Below are 23,352 nucleotides of genomic sequence, written 5' to 3' on the forward strand. Positions count from 1 at the left end.
ACAGTGATGGCAGTAAACCCACCGCCTCTGTTGTTTCCGGACCGGCAAAGACGGCCCGCTAGGTCTGACCTGGCGGCCGTAACGCCACCTGAAGACAGACGTGGAAACACCGGCACCATTACCGCATGGCGCCGGTGTTTCCACTTCCCCATTCCCATGGATTCTTATGGGACTCCACGGGAATGGGGAGTAACGGAATGCCGGCTCCGGAATTACCGGACCACAGGGGCTGTAATGCCCTGGAGATTCCGTCAAGTCCAGAGCTGGTAGGTCCCCACGGGTCTGGCGGCAGCCTGCCGGTTTTACCGGCACGGCTACCTCCAGACTCGTAATGAGGCCCCATCTCTACAAATGGAGGAAGCAGCCATCTGAAGTGTTGAGGCACCTAATATTCCCCTTAACCCTTAGGTCCAGGACTCACATTGCAGAGTCCTCCTACATCCAGACACTGGACTCCTCCCTACAGAGCTACGACTGCATACATTCAACTACCCATCATTGTCTCTTGTCTTGCCCTGCATGTCCCTCACACCATTACCCTTACTCTGAATGACCTTTGGAGCTTCTCCTCATTAACCATTGAAAAGACCAAGGAATCTACTGCTCCCGTCGTCATGCTCTTTCATACCTTCCTAAAGCTCCAGACCAGACTTTCCTAGCTCACTTCTGTCTCTACACCTTTCTCACCCCTAACCAGTGGAACTATCCCCAGTCTTCATTCGGCCCGCCCCTTCAGAATCCACGACAGATTTGTCCATAAATAAATAAATATACTCAAAAAGAGGAGGGGCTGTGATGGGAAATGAAGGAGTGGTCTGCATGGCACAGCAACCATTTGGTTCTTCCCTTCTCCTTTGCTGTGGTATTAGAGAGTAATTCAGCCTCTGCCACCATTGTCATCAATTTAGTGAGTGGTGGGATGTGGGAAGTGAACGGAACATGGTTCTCGTGGTTCAACCCTGTGGTATCAATGGGGATGGAAAGCAATGCCTCAGCCAGCCAATGGCCTCGCAAGTTGGAGTGGCAGTGATGGGGGGGGAAATGATGAGGCGTTGTGGTTGGAGAACAAAGCTTTTGATCTTCGCTTTTGCTTTGCAGTGGACCCAGAGAACAATTAAACAGGTGTATTTAAGTATACATATTTTTGAATGGAGAAAAGAGTGGGCTACCAAATGAAAAAGATCAAATCCCAGTATTGTAGGGTCTCCCTTCGTCCATTGTTCACTTAATACCACATGAAGGTGGTTCCAGGTCTGTTGTACGAATCTGAGGTTAACCAAAAACTGCGCTCATTGTCTTATGATAGGATCGAATCAAGGGTTTGGAAGAGAGCATTGGGTGTACCAGATTGTGTGACTATTGTGTCATTAATGTTTAGGTTCGGTTATGTTACGATATGGCATTCATAACGCGCCTATACACAAGTGTTTCAAGGCACGACGTGGCAATGGAAGGGGAATAGATAGAAGACAGAGACAACGATCTTACTAGGGAGATCACGCAAGTGCAGGGGAGGGGGAAAAGTGCATGGGGAATGGGGGAGTGGGCAGTGCAGTACATAGATTAAACAGTAAAATAAAACAATAAATAAAATTGTGGCCAGCTGGTGGCAAGTGCAAGGGTAAGGGCAGACATCAGATGTCAAGTGCTTGTAGTGTGCTGTAGCGATACAGAAACAGCCCCTGAGTGCAAGGGTTGGCAGGGGGCAGTGCAGGTGTGCAACTGGCAGGGAGGGGACCTGGGCCCAAGATGAGAGGTTAGCCAGGTAACCAGTGCAGTTTCAGTTTCAGCCAGGAGATTAGCAGGGGAGAGCAGGAGAGAAAGCAGAAGCAAAGAGGAAGGTCTTGAGGTGCTTCCAGAACCAGCGATGGTTCTCTTCAAGTTTCAGAGACGCACGGAAGCTGTTCTAGTGGGAGGACCCAGCCGAAGAAAGAGATCTACTACCAACTTGTTGCTTGGAGAAGCAACTGACTCAGAGGGAGTTGGAGGCGGATGAGCGAAGAGCTTGAGGAAGATATTTAGCAAGCGAGAGTTGAAGGTATTGAGGCCACAGCCCCCAGAAGGCCTTGTGGACAATGCTGAGGGTTTTGACCTTAATCCTCACCGGCACTGGGAGTCAAGATTTCAGTGCTGGAGAGATGTGATCCCTGTGCTTGAGGCCAAGGACAAGTCCTGCAGTCCTGTTTTGGATGAGTTGCAGAGGGCGGAAAGTAGAGGCAGGCAGATTTAGAAAGCGGCTGTTGTAATGGTCCAGCCTAGAGAGAACCAGAGCTCTGGAGACAGTGAGCTTCAGGGGGAAGGAGAGGAAAGGAAGAATACCTCTCAGGAGGTGCACTTGGTAGTGTGACGTATTAGACATGTCAGAGATGTGAGGAGAGAAGGAGAGTGTGGAGTCGAAGATAACCCAGAGGTTTTTAGCCTAACAGGTGGGAGCAGGAAGAGGGCTAAGAGAGACCAGCCAGAGTGTGACAGGAAAGGAGGGAGCAGGTGTGCCGATGAGGAGAATCTCAGTCTTACTGGCATTGAGACAGAGATCATTGGCAGAACACCACTCCTGGATAGCAGACAGTCAGAGATGAGAGAAGGCGAAGAGGTGGCGGGAGGGAGCATGAAAATGAGTTGAGTGTCATCCGCATAGGACTGAGGTTTGGGGCAGAGAGCAGCAATGCAATGGGCAAGAAGTTCCAGGAATTGGTTGCACAGCCAGGGAGTGAGGTTATACCCCTGGTGAACACCACAGGTAGAGAGAGAGATAGAGGAGAGGAATGACCCAAGTTGGACCTGGGAGGGTCAATCAGAGAGGAAAGAAGTCAGCCAAGCCAGGGCCTGATCGGTGATGCCCAGGTTATCACAGAGATGGTTGAGCAGGATAGCATGGTTGACCATGTCAAAGGCAGAAGAGTGATCAAGTAAGATGAGCAGATAGGGGGTGTTGGAATCGAGGTTGGAGAGCTGGTCTTCACGGATGTTCAGGAGAGCAGTTTCCGTGCTTCTGACAGCCCTGAAGCCAGACTGATGGTCATGGAGACAACCAACAGATTTAGTGTGAGGATTAAGCTGGAAGATGGCCAGATTTTCCAGGAGTTTGCCCAAGAAAGGAGTGATAGAGATTGGGCAATAGTTAGCCGGGCAGAACAGGTCGGCAGAGGGTTTCTTAAGAAGAGGGTGCACAAGGGAGTGCTTCAGGGGGGAAGGGAAGACTCCAGTGGTGAAGGAGTGGTTTGAGAAATCAGCCAGAGCAGGAGCCAGGATGTCAATGTGGTCCTTGATGGTTTTGGAGGAGCAGGGGTGAACCTGTCTTGATGAGACTTTCATAGATCGGAATTGTCTAGAAACCTTGTCTGGGGAGAAAAGGGGAAAGGCAGAGAAGAAGGGAGGAGAGGTGGCCGAAGAAGGGTCAGAGGAAGAGCAGGGAGTAGAGGGAGGAGGGGGAGAGGAAGAGAGAGAGGACAGGATGTCCTGAGTTTTAGAGATGAAATGAGAAGCCAGGGCCATGCTGAGGGCTTGGGAGGGGACAGGAGTGGTAGAGACTGCAGCATGATTAGCCAGGTTAACCTCCCTGAGCAGTCTGTTGGATTGGAGGATCCTCTTGCTGTATAGATGACCTTAGGTGCCTTGAAGGATTTCTTGTATGAAGACCTGGCACGGATCTTGCAGTGCAGTCTTCTTCACATGGTGCTGTCATAAACTTCAGGAAAAGAGCTGATGTTATCCTAAATAATTTGGAGTCAGTGGCTAGAGACCTTATGCGGTATCCCAACAATGTTAAGAAGCTTCTGTTAAGGAATGACTATATATCCACACTGAGTAGAATGGGACAATTACAAACTCTACCACAGTTTATCACTGCTTGACAAACCCCATGGAACTATCCCAAAATGCTTGGGAAAATTCCCTAATTCTCATTGGGCCATCCAGCTCCTTAGATACAGATTGAATCTACTCCCTATGGGTGAGATCTTCCAGATAAGATCTGGTAATAGGGAGATGGGAGCTGGCTGTGCTCTGTGTAACAAGGAAGGGGTGGTACAACATAGAGAAACCAGTGTGTTGAATTGCCCTGCAATGGGAATAATTAGAACTTTATGCCTGGGTCGCTTCATACACAATTTCGCATTGCTTGATGCTGATTATTTCTTTGTTCAAATTGCATGTGGGCAGGAGACCTCTAAAAAGATTGCTTTAAAATGCAGCAGTAGTCCAGTTTTCTCAAACCTCTGGGTGCTTGTTTGCTATGCTCATTTTTATAGTGGTGCCCCCACGTCACTAAGTTGCTCGGACACCCAAAATCAATATGTTATGATATGGCATCCAATATTTATACTCCATCCATCACCACCGTAGTGGTTTTACGGTGCCTGGCCTTGTCCGAAATGTGGCATATTGTGACCTTACCAGGGCGTCGCCAGACCTTAGTCGGTGGAAAGGAAGGGGAGGTCTGGGGAGGAAAGAGAAATTAGATAATAGAATCAACAGACTTGGGCGGTAACCCTTAAAATTGGCAGTAACGCTCTTAGCGCTGATTTTAAGGGTCCGTCGGATCACGACTCCAAACACCGCCGGCGCAATAACAGCCGGCTCAATAACAGTCGGCGCAAGGACAGCCGGCTGTACAAGCGCCGGCCATAACAGCGCCAGGAACCCTTAGCGCTAAAACATCATCAATCACGAGTCCGGCGTAAGCGCTATTAGCGCCAGAAAAGCAGCGGATAATCCGCCGAAAATACCTCCAGCAAAAAGCTGGCGGTAACGCTCTTAGCGCCGATTTTAAGGGTCCGTCGGATCACGACTCCAAACACCGCCGGCGCAATAACAGCCGGCGCAAGGACAGCCGGCTGTACAAGCGCCGGCCATAACAGCGCCAGGAACCCTTGGCGCTAAAACATCATCAATCACGAGTCCGGCGTAAGCGCTATTAGCGCCAGAAAAGCGGCGGATTATCCGCCGAAAATACCTCCAGCAAACAGCTGGAGGTAACAGAACACAGGCCACAGCAATAAGGGCCCAGGTAGAAGCAATGCAAATCTGAGGCCTACAAAGGAACCACCCATGCACAACACACCCTCCCCATCCCCATTACACCAGCAGGAGCAGGGAGGAGACAGCAATGAGGGCCCAGGTGGAGGCAATGCAAATCTGAGGCCTACAAAGGACCCACCTATGCACAACACACCCTCCCCAACCCCATTACACCAGCAGGAGCAGGGAGGAGGCAGCAATGAGGGCCCAGGTGGAGGCAATGCAAATCTGAGGCCTACAAAGGACCCACCCATGCACAACACACCCTCCCCAAGACCATGCTGCCATTTGGAGCCGGGAGCCTTGATGTCGACTTCTACCTGCTGCGCCTGGAGCTACAGAGGCCAGTCAACCAGGCCAGGGCCCTGGGAGTAGAGGGGGCAGTGGGGATGAGGAGAAGGAGGAGGAGAGCAGCACCAGTAAGGCGACCAGCCATCCCCGGGGTCAGGCCAAAACCCTGGGCCCTAACTGATGGTCAGTTGGTGACAGAATATCGGCTGGACAGGGCAACCATCACCCAGTTGCTGGACACAATCCAGGGTGACATATGGAGCCGCATAGCCACCAGCACGGCAGTACCTCCCCTAGTGAAGCTTGTGTCTGTGCTTCAATTTCTTGGGACTGGCAGCTACCAACATACCGTTGCCATGATGCATGGAATGGCCCAGTCCACATTCAGTGCCATGCTGGGACAGGTGCTTGATGCACTGTTGAATCATGTGAACGAACACATTGCATTGCCAGCCACACAGGCACAGGTGCACCAGCTTAAGGGTCAAGTCTATGCCATTGCCCAAGTCCCGAATGTAATAGCAGCCCTGGACTGCACACATGTGCCACTTGTATCACCCCAGGCACATGAGGCTGCCTACAGGAACCGGAAACAGTACCATTCCCTCAACGTGCAGATGACATGTGGCCCTGACCTCACCTTCAGCCAATGCTGTGCCCGCTACCCAGGATCCACCCACGACTCCATGGTCCTACGCAACAGTACCCTGCCGGTGTACATGGAAAGGCACTGAGGCCAAAACACATGGCTACTGGGTGAGTACAAATGTATACCACAAAGCATGTCAATCCACAACTTATGGTGGCTGTCACAGAATCCATCATTCCCAATAGTCAGCAGCATCACAGCAGCATACACATTCAAGCATCTTGCACGATGAACCTTGGACATGTCCAACACAGCAGAACACACCCATGCAGGATGTCAGACATGTGGCGGCACAGTGACATATGGAAGTCCCACCACAACAAGGCCTCCTGTGTGAGTAGCACCATGGCTCCCAACACTGACACAGTACAGATATCCCACCCTGGCCATCCGACAGTAGTGAAAACCCAATCCATGAGCTGGCACATCCACGAATGCCCCACACATAAGTAGGGCAGTAATGACAATGCACATCCCACAAACACTGTCCCCAAAATGGCCATGGAAATGCATGGATAACAGTACAGAATAGTGAAGAGCAGCAAATGCAACTGTAGCCAAATGGATTTGCAATAACACATGAGGCAGCCACTTCTGTCAAGCAGAAGTAGATGGAAGGGCCCTCTCTTCCTGCGACAAGTGAATGAGTACTGTTACATACAGAAACATAGGTGTACCAAGTGGAGAGTACCCCATTGATTCAATCGTGCCCGTAGGACAGCACACTCCACAATGTTATAGGCCAAATGACAAATATGGCAAAATCACACTGATGACAGGGCTCTGTACACCCACTCGACTTACCTTGTCCCCATACCGGCTTTCTTTCCCCTGCAGGTGATTTGGGCTATCCCCAGTAGACGTGGCTCATGACCCCTGTCCGTCACCCACACACGGCGGCGGAGCGGGCATACAACCTTGGCCATGCCTGTACACGGATCTGTGTCGAGAGGGCATTTGGCCTGCTGAAGGAACGCTTCCGTTGCCTCGACCGCACGGGAGGTGCAATGATGTATGCACCAGAAAAAGATGGAAAAATTGTACTGACATGTGCCATGTTGCACAACATCTGTTGTCGCAGAAATGTGCCACTGCCCCCAAATGCTCATGTGCACCCACCTGAGGATGGTGGTGAGGGCGATGAAGTTCGAGAATGTGTTGCACATGCACAAAGGGTTGGGCTGAGGGAAGGGAGGTTGGCCAGACAGGTATTGATTGATGGATTCTTTTAGAAATGGGTAATAGGTAAATTGTACATATGTCACTTCAACATTAAATTGCATTTGTAACAATCACTACTGTCCATGCATTGTGATTTTTTTAACGTGATTTATTTTCCGTCCAACAATCCCCCCTCCCCCCAGTGTACAACCCCAAACTGTACAGTTGCCTCATCAGGCCAACAACAATGATGCCATGCACCACTAGGATGGGCGCGGGCGCTTCCCTCTCCCAGGACCCTCCGGTGTGCGTGCCCTCAGGTGGCGCATGGACCGGCGCCTCGGAGATGGGTCTAGTGAACCCTCTGTGGGTGTGGTGGAAGTTGAGGGTATGGAAGCGCTGCCCATCATGTGCTGGCGCATGAGGTTATTGGCCTCGCGTTGCTGTTCTGCAAGTGCAGACACTGCCTCTGTGAATTCGCGGACTCGTTGCCCAAAGCCTGTCAGGGCAGCGGTGCATTGTTGCACAACTTGTCGTGTGCGGGCATTGTCCCGCGCAATGTACCGGCACCCATGCCGGATGGAAGTGCTCAGGGCCTTAATGTGCCGGCTCTGGATCTTTGCCATTGCTTCCACCTTGGCCTGTTTTGCCTCAATGACATCCAGCCGGACCATGACTGCTGCCCCTGTGACAAAGGCCTCTACTGGTGCATCAGGTGGTGGACCGCGAATTGGGCGCTGTCGGGGGGAGGGGGGCTGCATGGCGACATGCCACCACACTGGACTGGGCTGCCTGGCTCCGATCGATGGCCCTCTGGGCTCCCATAGGATGGAGTGTCCACATCGGGCTGTGGTGTGCTGCAGCCACGCACAGGCACATGGGGCCTCCCTGCCTGCTGTCTGCCTGGGCTTCCATGGGGTGTTGACACCCCTTCCCCATCACTACTGCTGTGGGAGTGTTGTGCGGTGGCATGATGCACACGTGGAGGTGTTGCTCCCACGTTGGGCTCCCATTCCGGCCTCTCTCCCTCCGCATCGGGGCTGTGGATGTTGGGTTCTGGCGAGCTGACGGTCGCCTCCCTCTGGCCATGTGGCTGCCGCTGCTGTCTAGCGGGGCTGCATTGGGGTGAGGTGGGTGTTCCCCGGTGTTGTCTCCCATGGGTGTGGCCTTTTTTGGGGGTGCTGGTGGAGGCATGGTGTTGTGGGCGCATTGTCTGTGTGGCCTCATCGCCATCATCACCGGGCTGTTGGGATCGACGTGTGCCTGTGGGGTACATAGGGGGTGGTTTTAGTACAATGCTACTTACATTTGTGTGATGCAGGTCATGCCAACAAGTGTGAATGAAGACAGTAACAATGACGCATTCAATTTGCATTCTGTTCAGTCACCATGTGGTGCCTGTTTGTGGATGTGCATGGAGGTACACTGCATGGGAACACGTGGTTGTGGTGGACTGCGCTCAGGCTTTTGTGGTTGTGTTGATGCACAGTACCACTCTACGTAGCTGTCCTATGGCTATGGGAGTCTATCCCCTGCCCCGGTCATTCATGCACTGCACATACAGGGTCGTCTAGGCAGCACTACCGTTCTAGGGATGTGGCCCTCACTTACGGGTGTATGCAGAGCCTCAGACACATGTCTTCACTCTCATTCAGATGCATGTATTCAGGGATGGGACTCACCTGCCGTTGGATTGATGCCAGTCCCTGCCTCCGCTTCACCAATGCCCTCAATGGTTCCAACGTCGATGACACCTGTCATTTTCTCCTCCCATGGTGTGAGGTCGGGGGGGGTGGTGGACCTCCTCCTGTGCTCCTGCTTGCACTCCTGTGCTGGGACAGGATGCCTCGCACTCGCACACGCAGGTCATTCAGCCGCTTGCGGCAGTCCTCCCCACCCCGGGGCACGCGCCCCACTGCACTGACCCTTTCTGCGACAGATCGCCATATTTGGCCTCGGCGCTGGGCGCTGGTTTTGCGCTGCTGCAGCTCATGGTGGTGTGTCAGAGACCTTGGAATCTGCCAGCTCTTAGCCAGCGCTGCCATGTGCATGTCAGGAATCCATGTAAATGCTTCCTGCCAGGCATATACATGGGGGGCGCAGGGGGGTGTTTAAGAACCATCTGTAAAAGGATGTACCAGGGTGTACAAACAAACGCCCAGTCCACCCAGATGTACACGTTACTTGTCCACCCTCATCAGAAGTGAATCAAAATTGCACGCAGGGGACAGTATCCATGGAAATAGAAAAAGGACGCTGTCATCTCAGTGCAATTACTGAGGGACTGGACATTGACCCCTGATGTGTTTTGGCACAGCAGAATTTGTATTGGTATTACCCAAATTGACCTTTTACAATTGACCTTTTGCACAATTGACCTAATTATAGTGGTCCTAATTGACCTTCTGCACAATTGACCTTTATATTATTTTAGTTATTTTATAAATATATTGGGTTGGTTTTGGATTATAAATAATATAAGGGGATTGGGTGGGGGGCTATGGGGGATTCCCCCGCATATACGCCCTAATTGACCTTCTAAATGAGGTCAATTCTCCAGAGGTCAATTGTGAAAAGGTCAATTAGTATACAACCCTTGTATTATGCCTTTCAAAATAGAGACCTCTGTTGGCTTCTCTGGCGAGTGCTGTTATTCCTTCTTTTTGCCTGAGGAGGGTATGCAGTCTGATATTTCAAGTCTGAATGGGGTTGAGCCTACGTGAGAATTTACAAGCATCCTTTTCCCTCTTAGCTGTTGGTACAGATGCTTTGTGAGTGAAGATTCTGCGGTTGAGAAAAGAAAACAATATGTTTGGATGCACCTAGCTACTGTGGACCAGCGAGCTATTAATTACTGCACGGAGAGACCTCATACACAGCCATTCTCGCAGTGCTGGAGTGCATAATGCAGATGCAAAAAGTAATTCAGTCTGACATGGCTGTTTCGGGGTGATTCGGTAACCAATGTAATTTGGCCCATTATCATTTTTTGCTCTGTTTTTAGGAAGTCAGAAGGCCCCAGAGGGAACGCGAAGCTGGCCTGCGCATAGAGCGCCCTCTGGGGTATTTAAGGGGGGAGGGAAGGTTCTGGAGCAGGCGACGGTTGGGACATGAGTTTAACTGCAGTCCTCGTCGCCTGCTCCCGAGCCTTCCCTGTGTAGCTGGGCGCAGGGTGTTGGAGGTTAGCGTAGTTAAGGTGGGCTGGGTTGTTAGAATAGGGGGGAGGTTAGCATAGTTTAGTATATTAATTTTGTATTTTATTTAAATTTAGCTTATAGTTGGGGGTACCGTATATAAGGTACCCCCACTTTCCGGAGCCGTCAGCGGCCTCCTTCAGTGTCCGTGGGGTGGCGGAGCAGGGTTTTCCTTTCCCGGCCTTTCACGTTGCTTCTGCGTGGGAGGGGAGAAAGGTGCCGGCTCTCGCGACTCCTTTTGGTTGAGCCGGTCATAGTATTTGAGCAACCAGCGCCTGGCCCATCCCGCCCCTGGTGCCTCGCTGTGTCAGTGGGGGAGGGCGTTTATTAGCCTGTGTCGTCTCTCTGATACTAGGCGCATCTGTGCGCGGTAGCCAGCACGGGACAGAGGGGGCAGTGCGGATCCCTTAAAGGGACCGCTCTGCTTTTACTGTGCCCTTCAGTGTGGTTCTTTCCGCGCTCCGCCAGGGGGCAGTGTTTTACGGCCATTTATCGGCCCCAATTTGAGCTTGTGCTTTCTGGTTTTGGGGTGTTGTTTCTTATGGGACAAGTTAGGAGCCAGGGGAGGGGTCCTCAGGGGCAAGGGTATTTTTAGGTGGGTTATAAAAAAAAAAATTATAATAATATTTTTGTAATACTGCTAAAGGGGAATGATAAGCGTTTAATTAACTCTTTATAAGAGGAACTTATTTTTTGGAGCTCAGTTCCTTTCCAGGGCATACCAGTTTAGTGGGAAGTTGTCCATGGGTAGGTGCTGGCTGGGGGGTTTAGTGCAGCTAGGTGACCATTTAAGGGGCATATTTTAGTGCACAGCCATATTTGGTGCACTCTGGTGGGCCAGGGAGCTAGTAAGAAGGGATTGGTGGATGCCAGGGCACTTAGGGAGGCCCTAGAGATTATTAGCAGGGCATCTAAGGCCCTGCTGGAAGGGGCAGTGGTTGAGGTTATGGGAGAAGGGGAGGAAGGCGGGGGTAGGCAGCGGCAGATGGGGCTCTTGCGGCAGTGGTGGCTTGCACCCCTGCGGCTGGTAGAGGGGAGGTCTGGGAATCTAGGGGCAGGAAGATGAGTAGGGAGATTGACAGGAGAGCATACAGGGGGGAAGTGCAGTTGGGTGGGGGGTCAGATAGGGCTGTGGTGCATAATGACCAGGTGGAGGTAGGGGATGGTAGAAGTGTCCAAAAAGGGGTAGATCGGGTGGGCCACGAAGATGGAGGTGATGGGGTGCAGAGTGGGGTGACAGGACAGAGGCGCAAGGGGGGTAAATACATGCAGAAGAGTGCAGGTGGGAGGAGGAGAGAGAGGTCCCCATCAATTAGTGAGGTTAGGGAGGGGCGCGGAAGGCCCCCCCCCCGGCTGGGAGGATTTCAGACGGAGGGCACAGAGCAGCCCTGCTGTTGCAGAGGATGAACATGGAGAGGGTTTAGGAACGGCCTCTCCTCGAACTGCGCGAGGACAGTCTAGAGGGCACAGCATGGCCCCTAGCGAGGAAGACCACAGGGTGGAGAAGAGGACACCTCGCCCGAGAGAAGAGGACCAGGAAGGGGTTTCTGCGGCCCTGCCAAGAAGACGCCCCGGGCTCACAAGAAGAGGATCTAATCAACCCGAGCCTGTGCTCGCAGCAGCAATGGTATTTCAGGGGTGATGAAGAAGGGATGGTAGAATATGTGGAATAGGGGCATTTGAATTTTGCATGCAAGGTGGTGGCCCCAGGGCAGACTTTTTGTAGAAACATGGCGCGGTCTATGGCGGGAGCAAAGTGCCCACATCATCGGGTAAGGGTATCGGGTGCAGTTCAGGAAGACTGTAGGATTTGGCTGCGTTTTTTGGAGAGTTTTAACGGGGTGTCCATGTGGTTGCAGGGAGATCCGGTGTCATGGGAAGTGCAGATATTTTCAGATGCTGCAGGTGTTGGAGGTTTTGGTGTGTTTTGGGGAGGAAAATGGTGCACGGAGAAGTGGCCATCACGTTGGTTGAAGGAAGGGAGGAGCATAACATTTCTTGAATTCTTTCCTTTGCTGGTTGCAATGGAGTTGTGGGGGAGGGAGTTGCAGAACAGGAAAGTGAATTTCAACATTGACAACAAATGCGTGGTTCATGTAGTGAACAGGCCGTCAGCAAGGTATCAGCGGGTGGCGAGACTGATGAGAGAGTTCGTTCTGCGTTGCATGGAATGGAATGTGGTGTTTAAGGCAACACATATGCCGGGGAAGGATAATGGCATCGCTGATGCATTATCTCGTTTTCAATGGCAGAGATTCCGTGGATTTGCTCCAGGACCAGAACAGGAGGGGCAGCAGATTCCGGAGTAGCGGTGGAAGATAGGAAGCTGAGAGCGCTTGCTTTGGTAGAGGGTTCGCTTGGCCCGGTATCTAGGGAGGCATACAGGAGAGCATGGGAGGATTTCATAAAAGGGGGAGCTCGTAGCTGGAAGGGTAGGGGGAATATGGAAGAGCGGAGAAGGGATGATGTCACTAACTTCCTTTTGAGGTGCATGGATAGGGGTTGGTCTAGGGCAACTATAACAGGGAAATTGGCAGGGATCGCTTTCTATGGGAAATGGTTTTGGGGTTTTCAGCCGAGCAGTGGCGAAATGGCAAACAGGATGTTGGAAGGATGGGCAAGATGAAAGTAGGAGGGAAAAGGATAAGAGGAGACCGGTATCGACAGACCTACTAGCAAGGTTGTGTCGGGCTGTGGGGGGGGGGTTGCTGGTCGGCCTGGGAAGGAGAGTTGTTTGCGACTTGCTTTACATGGCTATTCTTTGGGGCCTTTACGGTTTCTGAGCTAGTGGGAGGAAAAAGTGGGGTAAGTGGACAGCGCTGGAAAGATGTTTATTTTACGGAGTTAGGGTTGGACATCAGGATTAAGAGGTCTAAGACAGATCAAAAAGGAAAGGGCTCTTGGGTTTTGCTGGGTCGGGGGAGCAAGGATTTGTGCCCGGTTCAGACAGCTTTAGTGTGGAAGGCGCATTGTGTGGGGAGGACAGGTTTGGTTTTTCAGCATGAGGATGGGGTGCAGTATCAGCAAGTTTTGGGGGTGCTACGAAAGGTTTTGGTAGCGGTAGGGGAAAAGGCAGAAGAGTTTGGAACTCATTCATTTAGGATGTGTGCAGCATCTGAAGGTAGTAGACTGGGCTTATCGGAGGATAAGGTGAAAAGTTTGGGGCGGTGGAAGTCCGGTAGATACAAAGGGTACGTCAGGGACTTGGGTAAAGGGGACATTTGAAAGAAGGTTTTGGGGGATTTCAGGAGTGTCGAATGTGGTGGGATGGTTGTGATTTGAAAGTGATATTGTAATTTCTTTTTCAGAAGCTGCTCGGAGGCCGGGGGAGATGCCGCAGATATGGATTGTGGGCCACTCTATTGTTAAGTGGGCAGGGAAGGAGGCAGAGAAAAGGGTTTTTGGCAGGCAATTGGGTTGCAGCTACAAAGTGGCATTGGTAAGATGGTCCGGTTTAGGGGGGCTTTGCTGGGATCAGCTGCTGCCTATGTTGGCGGGGTTGAGGGAACACTATGGGGCGTCCAAAGGGGGTGATCATTCATGCAGGGGAAAATCACCTTGTAAGAGATACAGGTGTGACTCTTCTTAGAAAAATGAAAAGGGATTTGGTATGGGTCTGGGAAATGTGGCCACAAGCACGTGTAGTTTGGACTAAGTTGTTGCCGCAGAGAGTTTGGAGGGGAGCGAGAAGTGAGGGAGCAATAGAGCGGGCAAGGAAGGGAATAAATAGAGAGATGGTAAGATTCTGTGCCTCGGCGGCGGTAAAGGTTTTGGAACACAAAGAAATACTTTATGAAGGCTTCATGATCTTCAGAGAGGATGGTGTCCACTGGTCAGTTTTCAGGAATAGTTGATTATCTGGCGGATTTGACCTTGCAGGTGGAAGAGATAGTAAGGAGTTGGAAGTAGAAAGAAATGGTAGAGGTGGGGCAGAAAGAACACCTCGGTGGAGGGTTTTTCTGTTGCCAGGGGCATGGCCCCTTTAGATGTGTGGGGAGGGAAGCACAATGGGGGAGTAGCGCGGGAAAGGATGGGGGTGGTGCTGTTTGCACAAACGGGCTACCCCGGGGGAACAGGTATTGAACCTGGAGGGGCATGGCCCCGGGGAGAAAGCGGGACGCCTTGAGAAGTGGTAAAGAGACAGTAGCGACCAAGAGATAGTTAGGGAGGAAGTGGAACTATTTATTTATTTGTTGGGGAAAATAAAAATGTTGAATTATTAATTGGTTGTTTAAAACATTTTGCTAGTCTGTAAGGCCATGGGAGCCAGGTAAGCGGTTATTTGTAAGCTTTGGCCTGTCACATTAAAGCAACCTTTTCCACTACAAGCGAGTCTGGGTGTTTTGTGCAGTAAGCCAAAAGGGGGGTGCCGGGGGGAACATGAAGAGTTTCCCCCGGGGGTGATTTTTGGCGCTGCACAGGCCAGCGAGCTGGCCTGTGCATAGAGTGCCCTCCGGGGTATTTAAGGAGGCAGGGAAGGTTCTGTAGCAGGCGACAGTTGGGACGTGAGTTTGACCCCGCCCTCCCACCCCTTTTTATTTCTCTGTCGGACAACTGGTTTTAGTTTCTAAGGCGGGGTTCCTTTTAATTTGAGTCTCTGCCTGGTTCTACCCCTTTCATATTTTCATGGGTTAGTTTCTCTTCAAGGGCCTTATTTGGTTTTTGGGCAGTTTTTGTGTGACAGGTTGGGGCATTAGTTGGGGAAGTTGTGATGTAAAATTTCTGTCGCTGATGTGGCAGGTCAGACTGGCTGCAGGTCATAGGAAGGTGGAGTTTGGTGTAGAGAGGAGTTCTATGGTATTTGAAGTTGTTTGGTTGCCGGGGGCATGGCCCCTTTAGATGTGGGGGGAGGGAAACACAATGGGGGAATAGCACGGAAAAGGATAGGGGTGGTGCTGTTTGCACAAACGGGCTACCCCGGGGGAACAGGTATTGAACCTGGAGGGGCATGGCACCGGGGAGAAAGCGGGATGCCTTGAGAAGTGGTAAGGAGACGGTAGGGACCAAGGGATAGTTAGGAAGGAAGTGTAACTATTTCATTATTTATTTGTTGGGGAAAATGAAAGTGTTGAATTATTAATTGGTTGTTTAAAACATTTAGCTAGTCTGTAAGGCCATGAAAGCCAGGTAAACAGTTATTTGTAAGCTTTGGCCTGTTACATTAAAGTACCCTTTTCCACTACAAGCGAGTCTGGGTGTTTTGTGCCGTAAGCCAAAAAGGTTTATCACAGCACTTGCTCGTTCCCTAGTTGCAGGCTGGGACTGGCCTGGAGGTCAGTAGGGCAATGCCAGAAGTGTCCGCCCATGATTCTAGAATGGGTCCGCTTTTTTGGAAAGAATGAATCACTTTTTTGGGCTAAAGTGGGCCAGTTTTAACATTGCTACTAAGCAAATATGTTTTCAAATGCATTCTTTTCAAAATATTTGACCAAAATCCCCCCTTTGATAGTACTTAAACGGTCTGTTCTGGGTAGTAATTATTGGAAATGTGTGATCGTGGACCACTTTTTCATTGGTGCCTGGATGGATAAATGCCCCAGTCCGACCCTGCTTAGTTGCATACCCTGAAAACCTCAGCGATGAGTATTTTGCACATCATGCAGCATCTATGGTATGCTCTAGCGCCATCAGTGGATTTTTCAGTAATGCTAATCCTTTTCGTCAAATTGTTTTACACTGGTTTTTTCTTTTACCTTTCCTAACAAGCATTCTTCCGACACTTGCCCTAGAGAGTGCCTTTTAATGCGGGGAGGATCAGGGGTCACCCCTGGACCCCCCTTCTCTCATTGACCCCCTGAAGCCTCCCTTGGTCCCTCATATATATCCTTTTTTTAAATGTACTTTTTATTGCTATTATTTTATAAACTTTCAATAATATATATTTGCCTACGTTTCATTATTTTTTCATCCTGTTGTTTCTACCCTCTTTTTTTGTGTAATTTGTTACTTTTACCCCTTCATTTATTGTCTCTATGGTTTTCTGCAAAATAATCACTGGTTACCATTTAATGCTGCACTTGCCGTATTCCATCTGTATCTGGCCTATAATGTTGGAGCATTTGCTCCGAACATATACATCATTTTCCAATACACAAAATAATTAAGAGAACATGCGACTATATTTACAGGCTTACTGTATGTATGCACACAAGCAGAAACAAATGATCAGTCCCTCCTTTGTACTCATCTGAGGAACCACTGGTAATGTGTGCACCTGTGCACACTCAGAAGGCACTGTAGCTTCCACATCTCTGGAAGCTGCCAAGTTCCCTCCCTTGCCCACCGCATGCACTCCGGAAGGCCCCCACTGAAGAACACCGAGCACCGCTGTCGTGCAATCAAAAAACCACACACAAGTTTGTGCTCTTTTGCGCAACCTCAGCGTGTGCGGAACATGCCCAACGGAATACACCACAAAACTGCCAGCAGTCCCATGGAGTGCAATCTCTCAAGCCCAGCCTCCCAGTACTCTCTCTTGCATATTATGGATCGGAGATGCCTAAGCACTTATTGAGGCCTTGCAGGATTTACAAACAACCCACACCACAATAATATCCATAGCAAGTCATTGGGGCTCATTACGAGTCCGGCGGTAGCCATGCCGGTAAAACCGGCAGGCTGCCGCCGGACCCGTAGGGACTTACCAACACCGGACTTTCCGTTATTACCTATAATTGTCCTGTAATTCCGGCGCGGCATTCTGTCACTCCCCATTCCCATGGAGTCCAATAGGATTCCATGGGAATGGGTACCGCAGATACACTGGCACCATGTGGCAATGGTGCCAGTGTTTCCGTGACCGTATGCAGCCGGGTGGTGTTACGCCCGGTCAGATCTGGCTGGTGTAATGCCAAACGGCAACAGACTGGTACTTTGCCGGTCCGGAAACAACGGTGGCGAACCGCCGCCACCGTTGTTTCCGGACCAGCAAAGTCGTAATGAGGGCCATTGTCTTTGCCTCTCAGTAAAACAGTGCTGTCCTGGTGGAACTGTTCCTCCAAAAGGGGAAACATGTTAAACAAATATTGCACACATTAAACTCAACATGATTTGCCTTTGGCTAATGGGGCATTTTCAAAATTGTGCACATTCTCTTGGTTAGATTTTAAAGTGAAGGCAAAGTGGGTGAAAATAAGATGGCCGTCAAAAGGCTCCTCAAAGCATCGACATAAACTCAGCGTGGGCTATGAATAAATGACAGACCTACTAATGTTGTGTTGCGGAGCATGAGCGCATCCTAAATGGCAAAGCCTAACTTCAAACAATGAAACCATTTTCAGCATTCCTGAACATTAGAAATAGAAGCAGCATCTAAAGCTTGCTTCGATTTCTGTAATGCTGAAAATGTGGCACACACAGCACTCGACACACAAACACAAGGGCAAGGTAGATTGTGGCATATGACTCAACACAAACACAGCAGTCAAAACACAAAGGGGCATCAATTGCTGCGTAGAGCACTACAAACCTTGACACGGCACTGCGCAGTAGCGTCTCAGGATTGAGCAGGCCCCTACTGGCAAATAAACGCCTGAATGGCGCCGGTAATACAGACGCCGGTAATACAGGCAATCCCACCCCATGGAATCCTATGAACCTCCATGGGAATGGGAGTTTACAGGCTCTTTGCCGCCCATAATATCCTGGTAATACCAGCATATAGAGCGGCGGAGACGGTAAGGGCAGTTTACCGGTATCCCACCGGAAATACCAGTAAACTCTTAATGAAAGGCTATTTGTTTAACTTGAAAGTCCTCTGACTTGGATTACATCCCCAAGAAAGATGCTCCTCGTGTGGCATCTGTTTGTCCAATCCCTTCAATTCTCTGAAAAACACCTGCAACTCGCAAACATTGCAAGATCTCTTAAAACTGCTCAGGGTAATATGAATGGCTAGCAAGCAATAGGTCGTTTAAGAGCCATCACTAAGGTATGATGTGTAGAGAGCCCCCCCTGTAGTGGCTCAATTACACATCTAACAGAACCAAAGGGGGTTCTTCAATCCAACATTTCTGATCCAACACCCAGGGTGCAGCTTTGATGTGTGCACTATATGACCTCAGAGCAACCTCCGGGCAAAGGTTATGCATGTAACACCCTGCCACTTACCAAGTGGGGGAGGTTACATGCAGCCGAGCATCTTTGTCATGGCGATGCAGGGTACAGGTGTCACCAGAATTAGTTCCATGAAGAGGGAAGAGGACGAATGTGTGCCCATCTGGAAATAGATTCTCCAAACCTGCGCCGCCGACTCCACACTCGTCCTGAGGAAGGCCTTACTGTGTGAGGAGTGTCATCATTCCCAAACTGAAAGCTGTAGATGGTGTATGATGAATCTAAGTGCCTTGTTTATCTATGGTGTCAACCATCACTGTCATTGATGTCACTACCTAAGCCTCTTTCGTGGCCACGTGCACTCAGCGATGCCATGTGAGTGGCTTCATCACAGCCCGTCCTGTTCATGTCTACTTGCTTGGCTGCTGTCTGATAGGAATGTACGAGAAATAATCACTTTGTGGTACACACATCCTCAGTATCTTTCCAGTATATCAATGGGGAATTGGCTCTGGAGCAGGGACCATTGACCTTTTTTTCAATAAGTTTCTATTACTGCAATGGTAGAACAAAGTCTACCCTCTGATTTCGGGCCCAGGTCCCTGCCCTCCCAGTTGCATACCTGCACTGCCTCCTGGCAACCCTTGCACTTGGGTCAGTATCTGCAACCCTACAGTCCCCTTAGCTGCACTTATCGAACACTCCTTGTCTGCGCTTTAAACCTTGCACTTGCCACTCTGCTGGCTGCACTACCATTTGTTGTTTTTATCCCTTGCTCAGCACTTTCCAATTCTTCCCCTCTCCCTTGCACTTCCCCCTTCCTTCTCCCCTGCACTTCAACGTTCTCAATGTCACTGGGCCTAGTAAGATCGTTCTTTTATCCTCCCCTGTTCCCCTCCCTTGCTTCTTCGTGCTCTGAAACACGTGTGTATGAGCGATACAAATAAAATATCCTATCATATCAAGCAAGGACGGGTTCATCCGTTTCCATTGGATCCATGTTGATTCCTCAAGTGTGTTTGTACTCTTTCCCTGATTGCATTTCCCTCGAGTTACGTTATTTTACATCAATAAAGTATTTCCTACAAAAGTTTTCACAGACATTTATTTTAGTTCAGATTGCTTTTTGGAAACGTTTTGCAAAATGGCCATGCATCCATTATCCACCCCACAACTCTCACCCATTTTAGTTTCCCTCTAGCTTGACACCCTCCTTATCCCCAGCTCTAAATCGTATCCTATCCCTAAAGTAGTCAAACCTTGACCCCAAGCCTCTTCTCACCACAAACTCTAAACCTATCTGAAAGACTAGACATGAACTTATCCCCAACGCCAAACCCAACCCTAATGCTTAATCTGACTCAGAGTGCATTTGATCACAATTCTCTTGGAGGAGATGTGCTCACGAAAGGTGCCCCTGAGAAAATACACTTGAGGAATGTATTAGCAATGGGGAACTTGGAAGTGTTAAGTCAACCTCCTCCACCTTGGGCCGTGTTTAGCGAAGGATTGAGAAATTGACTAATAACTTTAAAAAAACAAGATCTGTTGGCTCTAATATGCTTTTCTTAACATTGAGTTATTTCAAAACTCGTACAACACTTTCCTCTGCCGCTATCATATGAACACTTGATGCCTTACAAATCATCAACTTCTTTAAGATGATTACCAAATACCCACAGTTTGCATATACTTTCACAAGTTAAATAATTAAAAAAAAAATCGTCCCCCTTTCAGAATATAGCTCAAAAATCAAGTTCATCATACAGAAAGCAGTGAGGTACACCAGAAAGATCAAAGATGCGCGCACAAACCTGGCCTGCACCGCATACAGAAGACATGGTAAAAGCAAACGATAGAGGAACGCAGACAATTTACCTTTGGAGAGGGAGTTGATGACTGACCAAAGGCACTGGATGGATAGCCACACAGAAACTACAAATATAAAAAGTAGGTAGGGTCGAGAGAGGGAGAGAAAAGACAAAAAACGATAAAGAACAAACATCTCTGAGCAAGGAGCTTTGAGATCTTGGTTTATGTGGGCATAGAAAAGTTTCATGTGTGTTTTGTGAGATTTTATCAGCAATCACATAATTAATGATCCAATGTGACTTCACTCAGGCAAGCACAGTCACACTATCTGGCAAAATGCCCTGTGTGGACAGAAGCAGAAAGTACATGGTTTTTCATCATAAATTACCCAATTTTCAAGAAACTCAGCGGTGAACCTGGTAGACAAGTGTTTTCGGACAGGAGCTATCGGTTAACATGACAGAATAGGTATTGGTACAGTACTTGTAATTGCCATTAAGCATCCCATCAAAAACATGATATGCTGTTTTCCACAGTCTGAACCAAATTGCCCACCTTCAGCCCCTCCTTTTCTTGCTATAATTACTCTCTCCATTATCACTTTGACAAAGAACTAAGATAAGTATACCTCTATTGCTGTACAAATAGCCTGCACATCTTTGACTAGTTAATTTGTCAGCTATTGCCATTGCTTTGGCAAGTGTTATGTGGGAAACACAGTAGTGAACTACACGTACTGCACCCATCTTCCATGCCCTAAATTTTGATGTATTCACTAATACCCTTACTAAATATGTTCAATGCATTTATAAGTAGATTTCATAAATCTTTGCAGTCACTGCAAACGAGTGGAAAAATAGAAGGATTTGATTAGGTATCATGCCAGTGAAAGTATGCCAGCCCTGGCTGTATGACATGAATTAGCAATATGTGATTAAAAAAATAAACTTTTATATTCTGATTTGTAAAGCTTCAGCTATTGCCAACACCCTGTGCTGCATGCTCGGCACATGAGAAGCCATATTTGTGAGTTTAAGTGAGCATCGCTGGTATTGCATGCTCATTCCAGTCACTGGCCATCATTATGAGTTTGAAAGTGTGCACAAAAACGGTGGTTATGCAATGGTAACCTGCATTACCTCTGCATTACTGCACCGCTAAACTAGAGGTTTGAAGGCAGTGCAGAGGCAAAACCACCAGCATTTTGCTGGAGGTAATTCCGCAACCTTGCAGCCCAAAACGTCAATTTCGGCAGAATTATCGCTGGTGGTAATTTTGCCGAAACCCCAATGGGGACTAACACTGTCACTTGTAATCAGGCGGTAATTCCACCGGACCAACAGTCATTCCATTTTGGTGGTATCTCGGTGGGTTTACCGCCGAGATACCACCAAACTCATAATGTGGCACAATATCTCCTTCAGGATAAGCTAGTACATAGTTAACAACTCTATATAGTCTAGCCTCTAGCCAGGGGCATTGTCTGTTCACCAAAAGTCAACAATGTATTTAGCAATTAGGACATATCTTCCTTGATAATCAGAGTTGGCTTTGTTCCACTGCCTGAGACATTGTGAATTGGCACTGTTGGCACATGCCAGAAACAAAGCTTTACTGCAGAGGGCATCGAAGGGACTGCAGCACTACTTTCTCCTGGTCAAACTGCAGGATCCAAAGGCACATTCCAAAATACCTCATTGTTTTTTTTTTTTTTATTGAACTTTACACAGTTAAAACTGAGTTTTGTCAACGAAAACAGTAGCAGATCCGACCAGGGCAAAACTCTCTTCAGGGATCAGCAGAAGGAGAGAAGAGAGAAGAGAAGGTAAGAGAGACGACTTCCTTTTTGTCATTCCGCCATTGTTGAGGCCAGTGAGGAGGTGGTTTCCACGAACTCATTGGCATTAGTCTGCATGATTTTTGTAAAGACTAAATCGATCAATTTAGATAGTGCCTGAGACCATTTGGTACTCTCCCCGGAAATTAGTCTGTTCCATATGTCGTTTTTCTGCAAAAACCATAGTCTCTCAGACAAAGGGAGTAGATAGACATTTCTTATGTCATTAATGGCGATGCAATCCATTATCAGATGTTTTAGTGTTTCAGTTGTATTTGGGTTTTTACAGAGACGACAGAGTGTTATAGAACCCTGATTTCTGAGCGCCAATATCTCTCTGGTTGGTAGCAGGTTAAAGCGGGCTCTCATAATCACGTTTCTCCGTTTTTTTTCCGGAAATTTTGCACAGTAATTTAGGGGTTTTTTCAGCTTGTTAAAAGCGGGTGGTAGATGACTCAATAGTTTGTTGTTAGTTGCCTGCTCTATTGTGGTAATCCAATCCATGTCTTCCATTTTAGTTTTGATACGATCTGGGTTTTCCTTTAGCTCCGTCGGGGAACATTTGATCATTTCAAGATCTTCTAGTCTCCTGTTAACCCAGTTTTTTAGTGCAAAACAGTTGCCGGTGGAAGTTTCTGCGTGAATGATGTTCAAAATCGGTAGAGTGTCCGCAGAGATGATTTTTCTATATAAGCGCATCGCACTTTGGTTTACCAAGGATGTTAAAGAAACCAGTCCTAGCTCCCTTCTGATGGCAGCTATTGCAGTAGACTTGGGGAGACCCAGCAACGTTTTCCACACATATCCTTCCAATTTGGTCCAGATTTGCGGAGGAAGATATAGCGAAGCTTCTGCTCCATACGTCAGGGATGGAACTACTTTCGTTTTATAGAACAGGATGGCTGGTAGCAAGGAGAACTTTCCGAACTTACGGTCGATCGCCCTTATTTGAGCCGTTAGGCATTTTACTTTTGCCCACAGTTGAGTTTGAAGACTAAGGTCTGTTTTAGAAGTGTCCAGTTGTGTCCCCAAGTATTTAAAGTTGGTGACCACTTCGATATGTTCATTGTCCAGATAAATATTGGGCTTAGAAGTTCCCTTTGCCTTCAGTTTCTCCAATACCAAGATTTTTGTTTTGGATTTATTTATTTCTAACAAGTTGTCCTCCATGTAGTTTTGTAGGTTAGATAGTTTGCTTTGGAGACCCACTTTGGTTTGATCGATGATAGTAATATCGTCCGCGTACAGTAGACGAGGGATCTTGACTTTCCCAATTTTTGGAGGGAACGCTCGGATCTTTGTTTCAGAGTGCTGATAGTCGCCTAAAAAGGCGA

General features: G+C 48.8%; 1 protein-coding gene across 6 annotated transcripts in view; it reads right to left on the reverse strand.

The window, feature by feature from the left end:
- MYO7A (myosin VIIA) overlaps positions 1–23,352 on the reverse strand; it is a 1,239,317-nt gene that overhangs the window by 476,717 nt on the left and 739,248 nt on the right. For 4 of the 6 annotated variants that reach the window (XM_069640000.1, XM_069639997.1, XM_069639998.1 and 1 more), the window contains one exon: positions 20,248–20,304. The exons of the other annotated variants lie outside the window; for them this stretch is intronic. In XM_069640000.1, the coding sequence (XP_069496101.1) occupies positions 20,248–20,304 (57 nt within the window). The remainder of the gene's footprint in view (positions 1–20,247; positions 20,305–23,352) is intronic. 6 annotated transcript variants of the gene reach the window in all.

This window comes from Ambystoma mexicanum, chromosome 7q (genome assembly GCF_040938575.1).
Source record: "Ambystoma mexicanum isolate Mex_15411 chromosome 7q, UKY_AmexF1_1, whole genome shotgun sequence".
Taxonomy (NCBI): Eukaryota; Metazoa; Chordata; class Amphibia; order Caudata; family Ambystomatidae; genus Ambystoma; species Ambystoma mexicanum.